This window comes from Giraffa tippelskirchi, chromosome 3 (assembly GCF_054371585.1).
Source record: "Giraffa tippelskirchi isolate mGirTip1 chromosome 3, T2T-mGirTip1v1.2.pri, whole genome shotgun sequence".
NCBI lineage: Eukaryota > Metazoa > Chordata > Mammalia > Artiodactyla > Giraffidae > Giraffa > Giraffa tippelskirchi.
The window spans coordinates 187,457,454-187,479,030 of record NC_137277.1 but is presented as its reverse complement, the minus strand read 5'-3'; the positions used below and the strand labels follow the sequence as shown (position 1 = coordinate 187,479,030).

The 21,577-nt window shown below is 38.4% G+C and overlaps 1 protein-coding gene and 1 non-coding gene across 51 annotated transcripts in view; both read right to left on the bottom strand.

The window, feature by feature from the left end:
• Nucleotides 1–21,577, bottom strand: part of USP48 (ubiquitin specific peptidase 48) — a 72,896-nt gene that overhangs the window by 27,742 nt on the left and 23,577 nt on the right. For 23 of the 50 annotated variants that reach the window (XM_081574602.1, XM_081574617.1, XM_081574594.1 and 20 more), the window contains 11 exons: nt 21,186–21,342; nt 17,569–17,696; nt 17,107–17,231; nt 16,509–16,617; nt 14,211–14,344; nt 13,507–13,589; nt 8,754–8,933; nt 5,833–5,961; nt 5,005–5,154; nt 1,421–1,618; nt 523–637 (listed from right to left, as the gene is read on the bottom strand). In XM_081574602.1, the coding sequence (XP_081430728.1) occupies nt 523–637; nt 1,421–1,618; nt 5,005–5,154; nt 5,833–5,961; nt 8,754–8,933; nt 13,507–13,589; nt 14,211–14,344; nt 16,509–16,617; nt 17,107–17,231; nt 17,569–17,696; nt 21,186–21,342 (1,508 nt within the window). The remainder of the gene's footprint in view (nt 1–522; nt 638–1,420; nt 1,619–5,004; nt 5,155–5,832; nt 5,962–8,753; nt 8,934–13,506; nt 13,590–14,210; nt 14,345–16,508; nt 16,618–17,106; nt 17,232–17,568; nt 17,697–21,185; nt 21,343–21,577) is intronic. The other 27 variants (XM_081574606.1, XM_081574622.1, XM_081574600.1 and 24 more) reach the window with 3 other exon arrangements.
• On the bottom strand, nt 8,464–8,568 carry LOC145544059 (small nucleolar RNA U13). The gene has a single exon (XR_014081283.1). It is a non-coding gene; the product is annotated as a small nucleolar RNA U13 (small nucleolar RNA).

Genomic DNA, 21,577 nt, shown 5'->3' with positions numbered 1-21,577 from the left:
GTGTAATAAAGAGGGAATGCAAAATTATGTAAACAACATTCCTAATATCCTTCTCCCTCCTTTCCTTGTAAAGATGACAACAAAACTGAATCAAAAGTCCAATATTTGCTTCTGTGCGTTCATTTTTTTTAACCTATTTTGGCCATTTTTACTCCTCACTATTAAACTGCAGGTAGTCAGACATACACTTTGTTAACATTCTCACTTTAAGGCCTGCGAGAATGCTTTTCCAACATCAGCATTTCCTGATTCCATGACACAGGTGAGCACCTGGCCTTGGGTTGTTTAGGCTTCAGATCCACATCTCTGCTTCCACCTTTATAACGGATGGACTACAGCCAGGAGGGCTGCTGCTCATCTCTCTGTATCTTTGTCTCTGTGGCGATCACTGCCAAGATTTAATCTGGTGTGGCTAATCACTCATCACCTTCTTTCTCCCGAAGACCCCAAGTCTCTATTATCCATAAATGATAAGCTACTTGGTTTTTTAGCTTATGAAACAACATACACCATGTAACATACCTCTTTACCGTTGCTTTAAGCAGATTATTTACAGTTTTATAATCTTCGTTTAGTTGGTTCTTCAGACGCAACACACGACAACGTTCTACTACACATTCCTTACACAGGGCTTTCACTGAGACAGAGAAAACGAAAGGAAAGACAGTGTATTCACAGACAGATTTTCTGTGATGAAAATGTTTTCAGCACTTCATGAAGCAATGAAGAATTTTAACCCAAAGTCACTAATTCTGACAATTCAGCAAACTGGTACACGTCCTAAATTATTTTGGTGACATAAACATCAAGACAGCAATAGGGCTATCCTGCATAGGGAACCATCGGTTACAAAACGTTATAATGTGCTCTGACTGTGACACAAAGTAAAACCTTTTACAAGAGTTTGATGCAAGTTTTGCCAGACCACCACCAAATAATGGAGGCTGTAAAAGAGAGGAGAGTAATCAATGTATCTGACAACTCTAAATGTCATGTTAATTGTTTAAGACCTTCCTGTGGGTATCAACCAGACCAATACTGTGAAGGGTACTGAATAAAATAACAAAACGCTACTAGATGGCTTTCTCAAATGTATCCTATTTTGTCTGCTTTGTCAGAAAACAAAACAAAACTGAATAAGCAGTATCAGTTTCTTTTCTAACGTCGTAAATATACCATGTATAATGCTTCTTAACTTCTACTTCAGGTAGCAGATCCTTTTTGCAAAGTACACGGAAGATGAGGTCTAAGCCCAGTTTGAGTCAAATGATCATGAAGACCATGTGAGGAGCAGTGACGATCCCACAAGCCACAACTGAGACCCGGCACCGAAAATAAACAAACACTTAAAAAAAAAGATCATATAATGATGACTTAAAGCCGCACTCCTTTTTTAAGCAGAGAAAATAGCTCCAATTACCAGTTAGTCTTGGTCCTCCTCCGTATCTACTGTAGAAAATGTCAGCTGCATATTCAGATATCCTCTTCATAATCGATATTTTATCGGGATGAAGCTTGTCGTGGGAACACAGGCAAGCATGATTATCAATAGGCTTGGTAGGTGTTGACTCATCCAACCACTTCTGCAGCCACTCAAGAGAGACAAATTCATAGGGCTCTGAGGAAGAAAGCAAGGGAAAGAGCCTATGTATTTTTACAGCCTTTTGACTGAATGACACATTCATTTTCCTCAAAAGACAATGCAAACTCTTTCCACAGTTAGCAGAATCAAGAAGACTCATTGTTCAGGGAAGGTGTCTGATGAGTGCAGCACCGAGCACCATTTAACTATCCCTCAGCTGAGTTCCAGGAGCTGTGCACGGCGCCCCGTAAGATCGGCTGGTATTATTAACCACATTCTACAAAAGAGGCCTCCACAGAGAGAAGTGTCTTGCTTGATAGCACAGCAGAGCTCTGATCAGGACACCCAAGCTTGGTGACAAGCCACACCGGAAGCTAGCTCGCAGACCACAAAGCCTCACTCCCACAGTGATTTTCATAAACACTTGTCATCCATGTGTGATGCACAACTGAAGGTTACAATGAGAAGTCTGACTAGGTTTTCAGTTAAAAATTAACCTCACTCAGCTAGAACTGCACGAGTCCGTTTAAACACCGGAACTTTTCTCCATCCAAGATGATACTGACATTGATTAAAAGGTAGCTGATTTCCCCACACAAATCCATATTACGTATTTCAGGAAATTAAGCTATGTTAGGCAACTTCTAGGATGAAGTGTACCAGAGTCAAATGTATCGATTCCAAAGTTGGAAAAATATACAGCCAGACAGCCCGACACCTCAAAATGAGTTTTAATTTGGGAAAACAGAGCCCCAGAGTTCCGTAAAAGCCAAAATTAAAGATAAAGGGCCAGCTTTGATTACTTACAAAGATCTCCAGTGAGTCCCAGCATAAAACATAGAAGAAAACATACAGAGGTTGAATTTATATATTTGTATTATGATACTATTTCTGATGAGATCTGAGGGATAGACAATTCAACTCAAAGCCCATTTTGACCAATTTCACACTTCCCTGAAATTTACAAGTCTGAAAACTAACTCCCATTTTAAGTTCAGTGTAAAACATTTCAATTTTTACAAAAACAAAATTCAGAACTGTTGGATCCCTTATTTGTGCTAAAACTGTATATCATAAACTGAGAGCCTCGCAACTGATTGGTCAGCTCTGACATAGCTGCAGAGGAAGAGCCCGGGACCACAAGTTGAGTCCAAGTTCTGCCACCAAGAAACTGAACTTGAGCAAGTCACTTGAACTCTCTATGCTTCAGATCTTTTACTTGTAAAATGAAGGTAATAATACCTGCCTTCCACCTACCTCACAGGGATGTTGCTGAATGTAAAAGATAAGATATGTGAAGCATTTTGAGCTTTGTTGGAGGAAAAGAGATACAGAAAAGTTAATCGTATATTTCACAATATATAAAAGTGGAGACCTTAAGACTCAGCACAGTAACATGACTGGGGCATTTTACAATACATAATGGTATGGAATGATCTCTATCCAAAAGAGCAAAAAAGAAGTCTTAGCATAGCTAATCTTTTCCCAAGAAGAGTTCCCATAGGTTAAACTTTTAGCAATCTCAAGGCTATCAATACATAATATGAAGATCAGAAAAACCTTGAAAGAGCTATAGCAATTTCTACCAAGAGTCTCCTCTCCCTAACAACTGGGGTCTACACTAAACAAAGACTCCTGGCAGCTTCTCAAAGATGTTCTCTATTATTGTGATTCCAAAGCACAGATAACCAACTAACAAACAGGAGGAAGAACTCTTTCAAGTTGGGATAACAAACTGTATAAAAATCTCAGCATCTGATGAAGTGAGAAAACAACTATTAAAATATTTACCAAAGGAAAATGTATACTATGGTTCAAAATTATTTATATATATATAGTTTTAAATGCTTGGATTTTAAACAGGAGCTTTCTTTTTAAAAGGGATGAAGTCTAGAAAGACCATGGCATCAAAAATATCTGAAAGAATTTACCTAGAGATAATCTGGAATTATTAAAAAATAATTTATTTCAATTTAAATAAAAAGGGCCAAAAGCGTTCTGGTTCCTGGTGAGGTTCATATTTCATAGTAAATGACCCTTCTTTTAATATGTTCACAAAGATTTAGGAAAAAACATAACAAGATTTGTTTGGCAGCACAAAATCATGGTCATTAATTTTGAGATCAACAATATTTTAGGAAAACATGGACTTTCTACCATGTATGCTTACTGTAAATATGAAAAATAATAAAGCTCATAACTGGCAAGAGTATTGATAACATATATACATATTCGAAGAACATAAGTACAGGTTCTTATAGGTGGAATGAAATCAGCCAAGAGGAGTACAGTGTAAATTTGACACATAACATCTTTGGACCATGAGGTTTTAAAGCATGACTCAAAAGTAGCATTTTAGTTTATAGACCCAGTAAGTCCTTTCTCTTGTCCTGTGAATCCAGGAAACTATGAACAAAGTCCAGAAAATAGATTTCGAGGTACCAATTCCTTTGAAAAAATTTAGAGATATGAATTACATGTTCACTTCCAAACTGTTTCCAGTAAAATTAAGGTCAGTCTAGTTCTTTATGATAATCCCAACTCTTGAAACAGAGTGAGAATAACACATAACAAAGAAAGCTGAGAATCAAATTAGGGTACAGTTTAGACAGAACTTTTGAGAGATATTCTTACAAGATGTAGCAACTGATATTCGTTTTTTGCTTGAAGTTATACCGGTAACGGAAAACTGAGATATCAAAGCAACAAAACCACAGTACAATTATGCTTGAGTATTTATTCTCTAAAACTAGTAAAACTATCTCTTTTTTAAGTAGGAGTTGGGTATGGGGAATTGCCTATGAAATGACAGAAAATATATTACTTGGCATACCAGCCTTAAAAAGTTGAGGTTTCCTTTATGAGGCACTAGATAAACTTGAATAAACATACATAGTAAAAGAATGAGCTGGACTGTGTGGAATAATTCTTAAGAAATTAGGTGTCAGCAGAAAGCTTTCCTATTCTTAGACTATTTGATATTCAATTTCAGAATAATCTAACAGTATCATAAAAAGAGCACTCATATAAAAGAATGCCTGCTAATACTGTTAGCGCACAAAGTATGCAAGGAAACAGACTAGGCAAGTTGCTTCCATTGTAGCCTGATCAGATTTTTTCTTTGAAAAATGAGCTAATGTCTCACAAATTAGAAATATCTGTAAGTTATATATGCAGAGTGCTGACCTAAACCTCATAATTTATTAAGAGTTTTCCATTTTTAAAAGTATATGATAAGAATTATATGGAATGCTACACATTAAGTTAATGCTGGTTTACATAGTAAGTGTATAGGGCATAAGCTGGCATTAATGGGTTATAAATAAGGAAGGGCAAGGGAACGTTTGCTCATATACATTTGTGGACATAAAAGAAACAAGGCACTTAATGGCAACAGTGCTGTCCCAGAATATCTTACAGACCAGCTCCAGCAGGTAACCTTTGGTACAGCTCCTTAACTTCTTCGTGCTTTGCTTTTCCTTTATCCACACTCTGCTTACGCATCTCGGCCATTTCCACACACCACTCCTCAAATTTGGAATTATCTCGATCCACCAGCTCCTGAAGAAAGGCTGTTCAGAACACAAAAGACAGAAAAACCTTTATCCTGTTTTCCAAAGACCAAAAACCGTGCTGAACTCTAAATGACAACAAATACTGGCTGAGATTTTGGCAGCAACTTCATACTGCGGTTGCCCTCCAACCTGCAGGCAGAAGTAAAGCTGAAAGTCCCTAATAATACCAGGAGGTTCCTCAATCTGGTTCTCCATAGTATCAGCCAACTGGAAACATCCAAGGCTCAGAAACACCATCCAAAACAAATGGTGCCACAGAGCACAGCACAGTATTAAGTAAAATGACACCTAAAGACTGCCTTCAGGCAAGCACTACCTCTTCCTTTTTAATTTAAACCTAGAAGATTTATAAGTGGCTAAACCCAAAACTGCATTACAAGCTGAACAAAAAAGAAAGGAACTGCTCTTTAAATTCGTCTTTATTATCCAAAGGAATTTCTTTTTTTAATTGCTTTTGCTTTTCTTTAGGGAGGTCAGTGGAATAGCTCTGTGAAAGCCTCCTTTATTTTAAAAATTCATCACTTTAAATCAAATTTATGATTATATGCACTTTCACAACTTACCATTTACACAGTCAACCTATCATAATAGATAAAAGTCACCTGTTCTAATCATTGATCTTGGAGCAAGGTATTCAAAAATCTTTGTCTTAAGTAATTCTGGAAAATTGCGTACCTGGTACCTGAATAGTCGTGCTGGGCCTTTCTTGAGTTTGCAGTCTATAAACCAACATGTACGCATTTCGAGAGCAGTGAGTTCCTTTGCCACACTTAGGTTTACGTGTCTGGGACTTGGAAGGTTCTGCTAAAGTAAGAGAAATCAAAAGATGATTAAATTAGAATTCCTATAATTTGTTCATTCTTTTGTAGGGGAGGGAAAGCAGTGTAGGGGGGGTGGTGGTCATAGATAACAATTCCTAAAATACAAACTAAAGATACATTGAAAGGCAATGCAAATTTTAAATTTTTGAATGTTTATTAACCCCCAATGCCTGCCATATTCTATTTTTAAAAGCTGCAAAGAAGGTACTATTTTTCACAATAACTAACCTGAACAAAATACATAGATTTTATTTTCTTGTTGGTCTTAAATTACAAAAATAATCTAGGCTTAACTGCACAAAGAAATAAAATGAAATGTTTCCCCTCCACCCAAAATGAAATGAAATGCTAAGATGAGCCACTAATCTCTATGAATTCAGAAGTAGAAAACGTAAGTGTTTTAAATGGCATGTATATCACATGAAGGTGACCTTCAAATTGAGTTTGATTATCCCAGGATAACTTTCTAATGAGTAGGAGGGTATGGACAGTTCTGAGGAAATAAAGTACCAGATCCTCAACTACCAATGCACTTTTCTAAAATTGCTGAGGTTCCACTGATGGTTTCCACTTCTTTCAGTTATCTGTCTCCCACTTTACAAAAGAAAGATATAACCTCTTATCCTGTGACAAGTCTTATCTCATCAAAAGATTTATTCACAGTAAAATTTTGCTGTGTTCAATTCTTTTAAATTTCAATTCCTTTAAAACCTGTATTGGTTTTATCAAATATATAGGAACATTTATTAAAAAAAAAAACAAAACCTCAGAAGCACTTTCTAACTATTTGGAGCTTTACAGTTACGGAAAACTTATATTCCATCAGAACAAAATTCTCTAGGGTCAGGGAGATGGAAACAGTAGTACACGACAAAGAGGAAGTATTAAAAAAAGTACTGTCATTAAAAAATATCAGTTCATGTAACTTTGAAAAGAATGATGCGGATGTATGGGATCTCTGTGTTATACAATTTCATTTGGATACAAGAGTGATAATGCTGCAGTTTGTTTCAATATTTATAATTTGTCAGAAGTTACATTATTGGGAGATACTTAAATTTACAATGAAAAATGCCGGATTTTAAAGTGTGCAGTGAAATACAAAAGTTGTTCAATATTTCTCACAGAGAATACAGGAGCAAAAAAGCTTGAAGACTACAGTAGTAGGAAATTAAGATGGAATATAAAATGATTTATAAACATTCACAAGAGAATATAATAATGAATGACTAATGGAATTTAATAAGGATTTTCCATTTTTGATAAAACAGATGAAAGTAGCAATGTAAGCTGCATATAATGAGGCATTAAAATACTGGAATGCGATTCTTATACATGTAGAGTCTCTTCCTCTTGAAATGTTCTAAAATTTAAGACTACCGATATGGAGAGCCTTAACAATGCTTTTAATCCTACGATTCTCTTACTAAAAATGAAACAGATCAAAAAACTCAGTAAAGAACAGTTAAATAAAACTAAAGTTTAATTATTCACAATTTAAAGCTAAATGTCAATTTTGTTCCTATTAAGAATATCACAATAAGAAAAAATATAAGCAAATGTTAATTAAGAGCCTGAGTATTACTTAGGTAAAGTAGGAGCAACATTGCTATATATCAAAAATGTGACTTAAAATTAGAAAATACTTGTAGCATCACACCTGGGTGGAGCACTACTCACAACGGCTAAGTCCAGCACACCTCCCACTTTCACTTTTCAAGCTCTACAGGGGTACAACTGATGAATAAAAATGGTGTACATAAAAAAAAAAGAAAGAAAATATTCCTTCAAATTACAACATAGCCACTACATGACTATCTGCAGCAAGATTCCCTATGCCTTCCTTGAAAGCCAATGTCAACTGCCGTGATCCTCCACTTGGGCAAGTAGTACTGACCCTTAAGAAAGGACAGTGGTGGGACACATCCACCTATTCCCATTCCTTTTCCCTTTTTGCATCCCACAGTCCCAGGGACAAACACTAAGAAAGTGATTAAAACTTCACCCAAGATGGCTCCTATTGGAAGAACCGTCCACTCCGTTAGACAATAAACAGGTATTTAGCCCACGAAAACCAAAGTGATGAGAACTATATACTAGAAACTATTTCAGGAAGCACCCTTTATGGCACACCTCATTACCACAGAACAGTAAGCAGCCTACTCCCCACAGAAGCGTGGCTCCACACTCTAGGGTTGGGGTAAGACACTTAACAGGGAAGGGGAGATGCTGTCCAGAGAACAAAGTTCCCCTACTATACTTACTTCTCAAAACTGTATGTCCTGACCCAGAGAAATATATAGTCCTGATCCTACTATATTAAATCTACTACTCATAGTTTTTAGCTTAATACTTACCACCCTCTTTCCTAGCTGCCCACAATTAACCTGTTAATTGAAAATGAAACATATGCCTTCAGACTGTACTAAAAACAGGACATTATGGAACCATCCCTGGAGCAAAATGGCTTTTTTCTGTTTTGTCACGTCAGATGGATAATGTGCGGGTGTTGTAACAAGGTCTGGAGGGAGGCACAAATCACGCAATAGCATGAACACCCAATCATCAAGCTCATGAACTACAAAGGGATCCAAAATCACTTTTTGATAAAATCCAAGCATTGCTATAAAAGTTCAGAGATTTCATGTGTTTAAGAAATGTAAATAGCATTGACAGTCCCTAACAATCTTGGGCCATAGTAATTTCTCACAGACATTTTTGTTAAAAAAAATAAAATTATATTTTAAAAGGGCACTCACAACTTAAAGGTTTTACCTAGATCTTCCTCAATCCCTAGCTGTAATTTCTTCCCCTCCATCTTTTCTATGTCTTCGTCATTAAACTTATACCATTCGCCAGACTGTGGATCTTTCACATGGGCAATGTAGTGGCCAGAATAAGCACTCACTCCTCTGTGTATGAGGACAGCGCTGAGTTCATACACATAGGACCCACCTAGGGAAGCGGAAGGAGAAAAAGTGAAAGAATTTTAAATGACATTATTTCTTCTTATATCGTGAGTCTGTATTGTAATAATTACAATTCTTTATGCATCCAGGAGAATCCAAAACATGTCACCCTAAGATTTAAAAAATTTAGTCTCATAAAATAACGTGGTAGTCGTTGTTTTTATCATCTCTCTGTGTCAACTCTATTCCCTCTGCAATATGTACAGATGCAAAGCTACCGTGTTCTGGGCACTTAAGGGTTACAAAGTTGTTCTGCAGTATACTTCCCCTTATGCACTAACAGACTGAGCCATATGCTTACCAAGAATCAACTGTTCATATTTTCCAACTTATTACAAAAATTAACTACACACAAACTAATAAGATTTGAATGCAAAATCGAAAAGCTATTATTTCTAGAAAAAAAGAGAAATGTTTTTTTAAAAAAAATAGATATAAGTCATTAAGGAAAATTGCTTTCAAAATAGGTGTAGATAAGGAAATTCCCTGGCAGTCTGGTGGTTAGGACTCCGCGCTTTCACTGCCGAAGGTGAGGTTTTGATCGTTAGTCAGGGGACTAGGGTCCCACAAGCCATGGAGCGACTGAGAGCCCCATGCATCCCAACCATAGAGCCCACGCCCCACAACAGAGACCCAGTGCACCCCCCACACACACAAAGTACTGAAATAACCCATGAAACTCGCTGTGGATGTCTTCACTAAAAATAAATAAGTAAAAGCTGGCCAGGTTCTCCAGCATGAGTGAGCAAGGGAACCTTTAAGCATTGAACTTGATCTGTGATGATACCTAACTCGTAGGGACCCAGGAACCTGGCAGAAAGAAACCTAAGGTCTTTCTGGAGGAGGTGGCTTCATCTCAGCCCTAAGTGAATCTCCACAAAAAATTTTCCAGGGACTTCCCTGTTGGTCCAATGGTTAAGACTCTGTGCTTCCACTGCGGAGGGAGCTCAGATTCAACCCCCGGTGGGGGAACAAAGATCCCACATGTGCCACAGTGCAACAAAAAGTAAAAAATAAAAATAACATAAAAACTTTTCCAGAGATAACCAGGTGCAGAAGACATTAAAATAACCAAATGGGACAGCAAAAAGAAACTTACATAATACTCCAGCAATGTCAGTCATGGATTATAAAATTAGGCTTTTATGTTTAGAGAAATGAGAAACTTGAAAATATAGGCAAGTGACAGGAAACTTTAATAAAAGTGATGTAAATTTTAATTAGAGAAACTAAGAGTGTAAATAGATGAAATGATCCAGTTAAAAGAACAAAACTGTTAAATTATATTTTGTTCATAAAAATTTGAAATTCTTCAAAATACAGACAGACAAACCAGCGATGTTTTTCTCCAGCCACCAATGGCCCAGATGAACAAGCAGAGGAGGCAGACTGAGATGTAACCACGGGTCAGGTTTCACCTGGCAATATCCCAGGAGGCTAAGGGTAAGCTAAGGGAGGCAGAAGGGTAAACTGCACTATAATGTTTAGGGGTACAAGTTTATATAGCAAAATGCTAGAGCAAAAACATAAAAAAAGTAGTGATTGCCAGACAACTCAGACTAATGGCTCCATTTCAAGAGGAAGGAGACTGCAACCAGGTGGGTCACACAGGAAGTTTTGGAGCGGGTGGTACTCAGGAAGATATTCACTTCGTGATAATTCTCTGAACCATTTATTTTTGTATTTTCATTTTTATGGGTGTCTTCTATTTTTTCACTTTTAAAAGAGGAAAATAGAGTGGAACAAGATATACGCTATTTAAACCACAGAAAGACAAGGCAGGTTATGACCTTCAGAAGGGCTGAGGGAGGGTGGAAGACTAAACACTGAAGGAGAAGAGTCATTATCGAGTCAGCTGAAGACTGTCTGCGACAGCGGCACTTGGCGGCGTTCCTCAAGTTACTACTGAAGACAGAGCACAGAAGCATTAGCAGGGACTGTGACTGTTACCAATAGATACCTGTTTTTATTATCATACTACCACTGCTGCAGATAACCTGATTTTACAGTTATCAATTCATTAAAAAACAAAAAAAAACAGTACAGAATTACAATTCCAACTTTATGAAAATCCTTAAGCTGTGGGTTTATCAGGCAAACAATTTAAAAGATCATTTATTTCTTCTGAGTTTTTTTGTACGGTATGAGAACAGAAAAGGAACTGATGTTTGTCTGGTTATCTATTCCCATTTAAAGGGCTTCTCTGGTAGCTCAGCTGGTAAAGAATCCACCTGCAATGCAGGAGACCCTGGTTTGATTCCTGGGTCAGGAAAATGCGCTGGAGAAGGGATAGCCTATCCACTCCAGTATTCCTGGGCTTCCCTTGTGTCTCAGCTGGTTGAGAATCCGCCTGCAATGAGGGAGACCTGGATTTGATCCCTGGGTTGGGAAGATCCCCTGAAAAAGGGAAAGGCTACCCACTCCAGTATTTTGGCCTTGAGAGTTCCATGGGCTATATAGTCCATGGAGTTGCCAAGAGTTGGACATGACGGAGCGACTTTGACTTCACCTCTATTACTATATCACACAGCTGTCTTAGTATTTTGATAACTACGTTTAAGTGGTTTCTTCCAAAAGTCTATGAATTTTATTCAGACTTAATGTTGTCTATAGGGATATTAAAATCCCCAAGTAATATGGCAAGGGTTGAGTTAAGACAGTAAGCTGCTAAATATTCAAGGTATGAGAATCCCTCAGTCTAAACATCTGTATATCTGCAGGTTCACTACTGCAGTAGCCCAGAGTTCAATTCCTGAATCCACTGTGAGGGAACTAAGGTCCTGCAAGCGGCAAGGAAAAAAAAAAAAGGAAAGGAATGATTTGTACATTTCCTACATTCCTAACCCCCAAGAAATCACTAAGTAACCAGGCTTCTCTAATTTCAAATAATTGACTATGCAAAGGAGGCAGGAAGCAAACTACTACAGTGAATTACTGCTAAGCTTACTCAATCAGGCAAATATGACAGTAACAAAGCACCACGTGCAGTAGCTTTCCCTTCCCACCGCTGGGAATGTGGTGGTGGGGGGAGCACGGTGCTGGGAATGTGGTGTGGGGGGAGCGCGGTGCTGGGAATGTAGTGTGGGGGGAGCGCGGTGCTGGGCCTCTGTCGCTGCACTCGGGCTTTCTCTGGTTGTGGCGAGCAGGGGCTACCTTGGTGTGCCAGCTTCTCACGGCAGTGGCGCTCTTGTTGTGGAGCGTGAGCTCTGGATGCACAAGCTTCAGGAGTTGTGGCACACAGGCTTAGCTGCTCCACAGCACGTGGGATCTTCCCAGACCAGGGATTGAACTGATGTCCCTTGTATTGCAAGGCGGATTCTTAACCACTGGACCACCAGGGAAACCCCACAGGTATAAATTTTAAACTTCAGCATACTGATTAGAGAGTATCATGCATTTTAAGGCTTAAATATCACTTCCCCACCTTCCCAATCATTTCTTTTGAAGGTTTTAGATTATGGCTTGCCACCAGAACCTTTTTATGGAGACAGAGGTTATGATATAATTTCTGTATTAAAAATTTCACAAGCATTAATATCAATCTTTAGAGAAGTAAAATGGTCCATCCAATAAGGGCAGGAGAGAAACAAAGGGCAAGATGCTTCTTTTCTCTAACAAGAATCATCCTGTTTAGTAAGATGACGACTACCAAAGAAGAAAGTAATTAAGTTACAGCATAAATATTGCAACTAGGCCATCTAATGTTTCTGATAAAATATTTTTTAAAACCATGAATGGAGGCAATGTGGAGACCCTTAATTTTATGAGGAATTACAGATATAGTAGTGAAGCTAACACAGGCTTACTTTGCCAATAAAGATCCATCTAGTCAAGGCTATGATTTTTCCAGTAGTCATGTATGGATGTGAGAGTTGGACTATGAAGAAAGCTGAGCACCGAAGAATTGATGTTTTGAACTGTGGTGCTGGAGAAGACTCTTGAGAGTCCCTTGGAATGCAAGGAGATCCAACCCGTCCATCCTATAGGAAATCAGTCCTGAATATTCATTGGAAGGACCGATGCTGAAGCTGAAACTCCAATACTTTGGCCACCTGATGCAAAGAACTGACTCATTGGAAAAGACCCTGATTCTGGGAAAGATCGAAGGCATGAAGAGAAGGGGATGACAGAGGATGACATGGTTGGATGGCATCACCGACTCTACGGACGTGAGTCTAAGAAAACTCTGGGAGCTGGTGATGGACAGGGAGGCCTGGCGCGCTGCAGTCCGTGGGTTGCAAAGAGTCAGACACGACTGAGTGACTGAACGGAACTGAAGTGAGGCTAAGGTAACAAGACTGAGTTCAGGAATAGCAAAGTAGTTTATTCTTTATTCTTTTATATCCTTAATTATATAGATATTGATGAAGCATCTAATCTGTGTTATGTACTCACTCATAGAAAATAAAAATAACCTCTCGACTCACCTGAGACGCCTTTGTTCTCAGAGACCGGCAAATAAAATTTAGTGGTAAACTCCTATTCCGTACTCAACACAAGTGGATCACAAGTTACAGTCTCTGAGCATTATAATTATCACTGTTTGGTAAAAATATTACCTTTGTGTTCCACATACGGCTCCATATCCAAAATTTCTGAGAAGCCAATGTAGGTATTCAGCTTTTTCTTATGTCCAGTTTGCCTAACCAAGAAGAAAGCTAATTACAATTATATTTAAAACAACCATAAAACAATGTGTAAATTCTACTGGCTTCTTTAAATAAACTAGGGAGTAGCTAGGTAGATTTCTTTTTGCAATCTTGCTCAAACATGTCATTGAATTGGACAATAAATAATCAACAAGCTAAAAAGTATGAATTTAAAGAGCTAATTCCAAACAGCACATTTCCAGACATTTTAATTTTAATACAAAAGAAAACACACATGTTCCACCTATACAGAAGAAAAGCACATGTTAAAAAAAATTGCCTGATTTTAACTATAAAAGATCTATTTCCGTGGGAATGGGGGTTGCACTGTTATGAGTAGAAAATTTACTCAACTTCTTACATAATAATACAAAATATTAAGGTAATTGATTCCTAAATGTCTGCTTTTCCTTTGCAGTTTTAAGTAATTTTACAGAAAAATAAGGATTCTCTACTCCTCTAGTCCTTAATTATGACAGGCTCCATCTATAACTTTCATCCCAAAATCTATAGTTTCAACTTAAAAGCATTTTACTACCGCATCTGTCTATGGTAAGATCTGTACACACTGGTCCACAGTGAGCAGCCAGACACTGCGATTCGCACACACTTACCTGTCAAAGACAAAACGCATCAGCTGTAAGTTCAGAGTGCAAGGGAGACTAAAGAGTCGGATCTTCCTTGTTGCATTCTGTTTGCTTTGACAGTTTTCACAGAAGTATCGATTGTCTCCTTCTAATTTTTCTTCCTGATCAGGAATAAGGCACATTAGTTTAAAAAAAAAAAAGGATTTTTTAAATGATCAAAACTCTGATGCATATTTCACTTTAGCTAACAGTTTTTACTCAAGCCGTTAAGATCAAGTTATTATAAATAATGAAGGACACATAAGATTAAATTAGATTAGCAGTGACATTATTAACTTGTATACAATGATTTAAAACAGATGTTTCTTTCCAAAACGTATGATTTTAAAAATGCTTGGGTTTGAGGTCTTTTTTTCCTGATAATTCCATTTCTGGGAATTGAAGGAAATAGGTTTAAAAAAGAAATCATATGTACTTTAATGCAGCAAAATTAATTTTAAAACAGTGAAAATGGGTGGAAAATACCTACAGGCACCAAATATGAAATTGTATATACAGATTTCACACTCATACACAGTTAAAATTACTAAACCGCCTTCATGACACAAAACTAAGAGTGCAGGAAAACTCAATGCTAGAGCACATGGTGGCCCCTTTTTAAATGTTTCACGTCTCTGTATCAGCTTTTTGTTACAGATTACACTTCCGCACAGTAACACAACACTAGCACTACCATTTATTCGTCTGCTCCCGGATGACCCTCTCACCTGTTTTCTTAACTCACACCGCCCTCAGTGTCTCTGACTAGCTGCTCCCTGTCCCCAGCTCTTCATGTCTCAATGGCCCAGGGCTCAGTTCTGGTCTTCACCTCTCTCATGCCCTCGGTGATTTACTGCGCCCTGTCGTTCTGATCCTAAACCCCATCCAATCTACCATGCCCAGTGCAGACTCCTGTCTCCTCTCCCAAGCCTGCCCTCCCCACACTCCTTCACGTCTCAGTTATGCCAACCCCATTCTTCTAGCTGTGGAGGACAAAACCTCAGTAATCCCTGACTCCTCTTTTTCTCCATATCCAGTTGGCACATTTCTTCAGCCCTACTTTGAAAAATTTAAACACTTCTTATCATCTCTTCAGTTAACCCTTGGTCCAAGTCACCATCAACTCCTTCTGTCTGCCCTTGCCTCACTGTTAGCCTTTTCTCAAGACGGTACTCAAAGTTTTCCTGTTGAAACAGACTTCATCGCTTACAGCCCTTGAGGGCATTGTATTTCACTCCAACTTCTGACAAAGGCCTACCAGGCCCTCTCTGATATAGTCCTTAGTTATCTCTACTATGACATCTTATATTATTTTCCTCTTGTCTACTTATTTCAACCACACTGATCTCCTTGCTGCTCCTCAAACCTGCAGACATATTCTTGTCTTATGCTCTGAACCTGTTATTGCATCTTCCCCCCAATTCTTGGACAACTCACTACTCCACTTTTTATCACCCTTCCACATTCTCCATGCCCTGCTTTAGTTTTCTTCATTGCATTTATTACAGTTGACACATTAGATATTTTTCTTCTATTTATTTTATTGTTCCTTGTTGCTCTCCATACCACTATATTATAAGCTTTCTTAAAGGCAAAAATGTTTGTCTGCCTCGTTCACTATGGTTATTCTCAACAGGTGAAACACTGCCTGAACACTGTAAACACTCAACATTCAGCTGAATGAATCCAATAAATGAGTACTTCAAGCATGCTGATGGTTGTGCCAAAAAAAAAAGTAAGGGAAGTACAAAAATATTTTAAGAAAGGAAGCTATATAATAAGCTTATCTACTCTGCCATGTGTCTGTTCCTACATGATTACAAAGGTTTCTGATTAGCAACTTTTCCACTCTGAACAAAAGAGAACCATTTCCTTGTCTCTACATGAATCTAAACATACAATGAGAGAAATATGGAGTGGAGGGGCTGAAGAGTGATTATATTTTGCTGTAAAACATTACATTCAACACTTTCTATTTCTCATTAAGTGAAAAAGTAAATTAATCTTTGTTAACATAGCTTACACTTTCTTATTCTACTATACCCCAATCACACAAGCTTTTATACATACCTAATTCTACATATAAAATAACCTGAAATAGCCAAAAATTATGTTAAGGTGCTTCTGTACTTTTTAATTTACAAAGTTTCTTCTAAATTATTACATAAACAGTTCGTATGGAGAAAAAGTTAAAATAATGAATTTATCCATTAAATCAAAAAGACATTCGGAACAGTATTTAACTGTTAAGGAGCAGAAATGACATATATGCCAAAATCTGAATACCTTCAAAAATTCCGAGATACAATCTGTTAACTGTTTGTGGCCTTGGATATTTAACTCCAGTTCATAAAATTTTGATAAAAGCTTAGATTCTCTGCCACACTGGTTGCAGCTATAATAAAACAGAATGAGAACATTAAGATCAGAGTGGGAAAAGCAATAAGGTTTTACTGTACTATAACCTGAAGATACAGAAAGAAACATTACCTTAATTCTTTCACTGACATTTTCTACACTATGTATACTTAAAAAATAAAACAAAGTGATTGATGAGGCCATGCATTTTATGATTAGGAAAATGTTCAAGAGTTATTTTACTTTTGGTATTGAGTAGGCTCCAATTTTACTCTTGTCAGCTCACACCACAGCCATAAAATAAACAGCAAGAGCTCAACCAGACAGTTTCCAACACCTGGATAGGTTCAATTGCAATTATCAAGTCAGTTGTTTACATGTTCCCATAGAAACATATTACTATAAATACCTCAGGTCCCATGATAAGCCACTAAAGCCATAATGTGGACCTGAACTCAAAATTAGAAAACACATAAGCAACCGCCTCAGAATAAAATGTGTCATGAAAAAGTGGAAACACACTTACACAGTTACATAAGCATATTCCCCACAGAACTGCTGTTGGACAATGTTCCTCACATCGGGATTCTTTTGTTTAGACAAAGTATCTTCCAAAAGAGACATAAAGAGCTTTGAAAATTCTTGGGCATCCTACAATACAGGTTTGAGTTAATTAAAAAAAAACAAACCATACCTTGCTTTTCAATTTCTGTTACAAACAGTAGTAAGTAAAATAACCCAGAAGCTGTCTGTACTTAGAACTTAAAATTTCTGAAAAACGACTACAGCAAAGGTTGAATCTGTTTTGTGCCCACATACGAATTTTCAGAAATGGAATCAAGGAAAATGTGTAATACGCTAAGCAGTAAATAAATACTCTAATTTAAAACTGAGGAAAATTTTTAAAAATTTCTTCATTTCTTTCTATAATGATTATAAGGAATGCTTTTTATCTTAAAAGATAAATAATTAAAAGAAAGGTTTTTACCTGCTGTTGTCCTGTGTCCAAGCCCAAGGCTTTCACAAATCCTGACGGATCGATGTATCGCCTATTACTGTTTTGTAACAAGGCAAATAAGTACTGGAGATGCTCACAAATCGTTTGAGGCTCATAATCTATTAAAGAAATGTTTGTTTTTGAAAAACTGCTGTTTTAAAAAGATATGTACACCTCATCACATGAAGACATAATTAAAAAACCTTAGGTCCAGACTAAATTAGTGTTTTATTACATTTTTAAAATTTTCAAAGAAGTTAGTAACCACATCTTTCGGAAGTAATGAGGCAACCTTGGCTGTCCATATACATCCCCTAAAGGCAAGGGCCTACCCACGTCACAACAACAGTAACAATCATGACTACAGTTTCTAGAGTATCAAATCCCACCGAGACATCCAATCCAATAAAAGCCATATACCATATTTACTACTTGCCAAACACTTTAATATAACCCCCATTAATGTGAACTTGCCACAGAGCAAATGACAGCAATCTTCAAGCACATTGATTCGAACCTGAATGAACAACAGGCAATTTACTAGGAAGAATCCTAAAATTTAGTTTCACGTTTTAATGAGTTGCGGAAAGAAAGTGAGGTAGCTCAGTTGTGTCCGACTCTTTGTGACCCTATGGATTGTAGCCTACCAGGCTTCTCTGTTCATGGGATTTTCTAGGCAACAGTACTAGACTGGGTTGCCATTTCCTTCTCCAGGGGATCTTCTAGACCCAGGGATCGAACCCGGGTCTCCCGCATTGTAGGCAGAAGCTTTTACCATCTGAGCCACCAGGGAAGTCATCAGTTGGGGGAAGGTATGCAAATAGGAAGCATGGATCAAGAGCCCTAAAAGATTTGAGTTTTCCCTTCTGTGCTGCCTTTATCAACTAATTGCCTTTCAGCTCCAAATCTACCCTTCTTTGCCTGCTCTGTGCCAACAAAGATGAGCTCTGCAAAGATTCCGCCTTCGCCAGCTAGTGCAAAGTTAACTCTTGTCGGTAGAGGGCGCTGGAGGGCTCTGCCCACTCTCAGCCAGCAGTGGCCAGCAAACTCCCTCAGCAACTCCTCTAGTAGTTTCAGTGGGATGCCCCTGGTGGGGTACTTCCTCTTGAATGACTGCCCTATGAAAGACCTGGACACTGTGCAGGCGATTCCAAGGCCCAGTAACTCCCTGAGGACCGTTTCCAGCAAGGAAATCCACTGAAGTATCTCAGTTTCTTTTTGGCCATACAGTGATGCGAGAGCCGACTCATTGGAAAAGACTCTGATCCTGGGAAAGATTGAGGGCCGGAGGAGAAAGGGACAACAGAGGATGAGATGATTGGATGGCATCACAGACTCGATGGACATGAATTTGAGCAAACTCTGGAAAACAGTGAAGGACAAGGAAGCCTGGCGTGCTGCAGTCCATGAGGCTGCAAAGAGTCAGATACGCCTTAGCGACTGAACAAAAGTGAGCCTGGGCAGCGCTTTCTCCGAGGTCTGGACCTCAAAGCTGGTCAGCAGGCTCAACGGCTCCTCCCTGTGTGTTCTTTCTCAGCCTCAGGGCTGGTGGCTGCTCCCCTATCTGCTATGTCTGTGTTTTTCAAGTCACCTTGAATTCTTGCTAACCAATTCCCCTATTACTCTAATTTCCTGTTAATAATTCTTTGTTCAAGTCTTTGTGTAGTTTCTGTCTCCTGATTGGTCTGAAGGGTCTCTTACTACCGATTGTGACTCATCCATCGTGAAAAGGAAGCCAACATTTCATTTGTAAAATAAAGATAAAAATATTACTTCCTGGGGGTTCAGAGACTTTACAGGATAGTAAAAGCTATTCAAGTAAGTCTATATCAACTCCAAATGTCTTATTTTACAGGTTATAGCCTACCTGAGATCTTAAAGACTTATCCTATGCTGATTTTCCTATCTGTAAAATAAGGCAAGAGTGGGGCTGGGACTAGAACCCAGGTCCAATCATTTCCAACCCAAAGCCTTCTCACTACATTGCACTGAGTCTGTTAACAGTACCCGGAAATGCACACTCTTATCAGAGAACAAGGTTAAGGACTTTGATAGAATATTAAATCTAATATTAGAATATTAATCTAAGTGTTTAGAAATTTAAAAACAAACAAACTAACAGACAGTCCTAAAGGAAATCAGCTCTGAATACTTATTGGAAGGACTGATGCTGAAGCTCCAACACTCTGGCCATCTGATGCGGAGAGCCAACTCACTGGAAAAGACCCTGATGCTGGGAAAGATTGAAGGCAGCAGGACAAGGGGACAACAGAAGACGAGATGCTTGGATGGCATCACTGACTCAACGGACATGGGTCTGAGCAAACTCTGGGAGATGGTGAAGGACAGGGAAGCCTGGCGTGCTGCAGTGCATGGGGTTGTAAAGAGTCGGACATGACTGAAGCACTAAAGAATAACAAGTGCTTAGAAATTAAAAAAAAAAAAAATCACATCTTTCGAAGATACATATTACAACCACAATTCCCAAAGGAGTCTTTGGTACATTATTTTACAAAATAGAAATTTAGCGTCCACTTGTTATTGGTAAATTTATATTTACCAATATAAATTTCTCATTGGTAAACTTGTATTTCAGCAAAAACAATGCTAAAAATTAAAAAGGATCCATTTTCCATTACTCATCCTTTACATACACTTATTCTTTACCTTCTATACCATTAATCTAGATTTAAATATTCAGAACTATAGCTTTAGGGAAACAAACTTAAGAATTTTTAAGCACTGTTTTGAAGCAAAGATTACTATTAACAAGGACCAAATCTATTACCGATGTCTAAAGAGCAGCAAGAAGGAAGATGTGGGGCTTAGGAATCCTATTTTTTCTCTTTCAGAGTCAAAGGCAAGGGCCATGAGCCCAAATCAGATCACATAAACGACAGCACCGGATTTACAGAGCGTCAAAAAAGTTCCCAACTTGAAGCTCTTACACTGTGTCGTCTCAGAGAAAAACCTCTAAACAGACATATTAATTAGGAATAACAATGCATGTATTATGCAGGGAAAAAACTAAGTAATTCCACTAGGAACAGTTTGAAACTGGTTTCTAAATTCACAACGAGTGTCCTCACATTATTAGTGGGTTGCTTTGCCACTTCCCTGGTGGCTCAGACTGCGTACAATGCGGGAGACCCAGGTTCAATCCCTGGGTCAGGCAGATCCCCTGGAGAAGGAAATGGCAACCCACTCCAGTACTCCTGTCTGGAAAATTCCATGGACGGAGGAGCCTGGTGGGCTACAGTCCATGGGGTCGCAAAGAGTCGGACACGACTGAGCGACTTCACTTTCACTTTGCCAAGATTGGTTAATTGAATCTTAATTTTAGAGGGTATTTTGTAAGTCAGCCTATTTGGGACTCAAAACAAAAGGCTGTGGTTACACTGAAGGATTTATTAAGCCTCCCAAACCCGGCAGGAGAGTAACCTTGTCTGTTTTATTGACTGATTTCTACCAAGCACTAGAATTTAATGAACTGAATCACAGTGTATTACAGCAAAAAACGGTAGCTCAGGTTTCCTCTCTATGGTTGGCTCAAGTCTAGCTGGCAATAAGCTCAGAAGTGAGCCCTCCGCACACCCATCCCCACTCACCTTTTTCTTCTTGGATGCCATCTCCCATCATGTAGTCACTACAGGTGCTTGGACATAAGTAGAGTGCCTGCCGAAGCTCCAGGTTGAGAAACCACACTTGGAGAAAAGTGTTGACATAACAAGTGGCTCCAAGGTTAGTGAGGCCCACAAATGAGTTCTACAAAAACGAAAAATGTACAGTTATAAAATGAACTTTCTCCTAAAATAAAACAATTATGCCAAATGCTTTTAAAATTTAATCTAAAATGTGTTAAACTGTCTCAATCCCACAAGCCTCTCTCGGGAAAGGTTAAGGGATAGTTGTCTTGAAAGCCCCATGTGGGTTGGCTACAGCAGTGCGAACAGATTCAGGACAGCATCACAGCTCATCCCTAGTCTTCTCCAGCCACTTA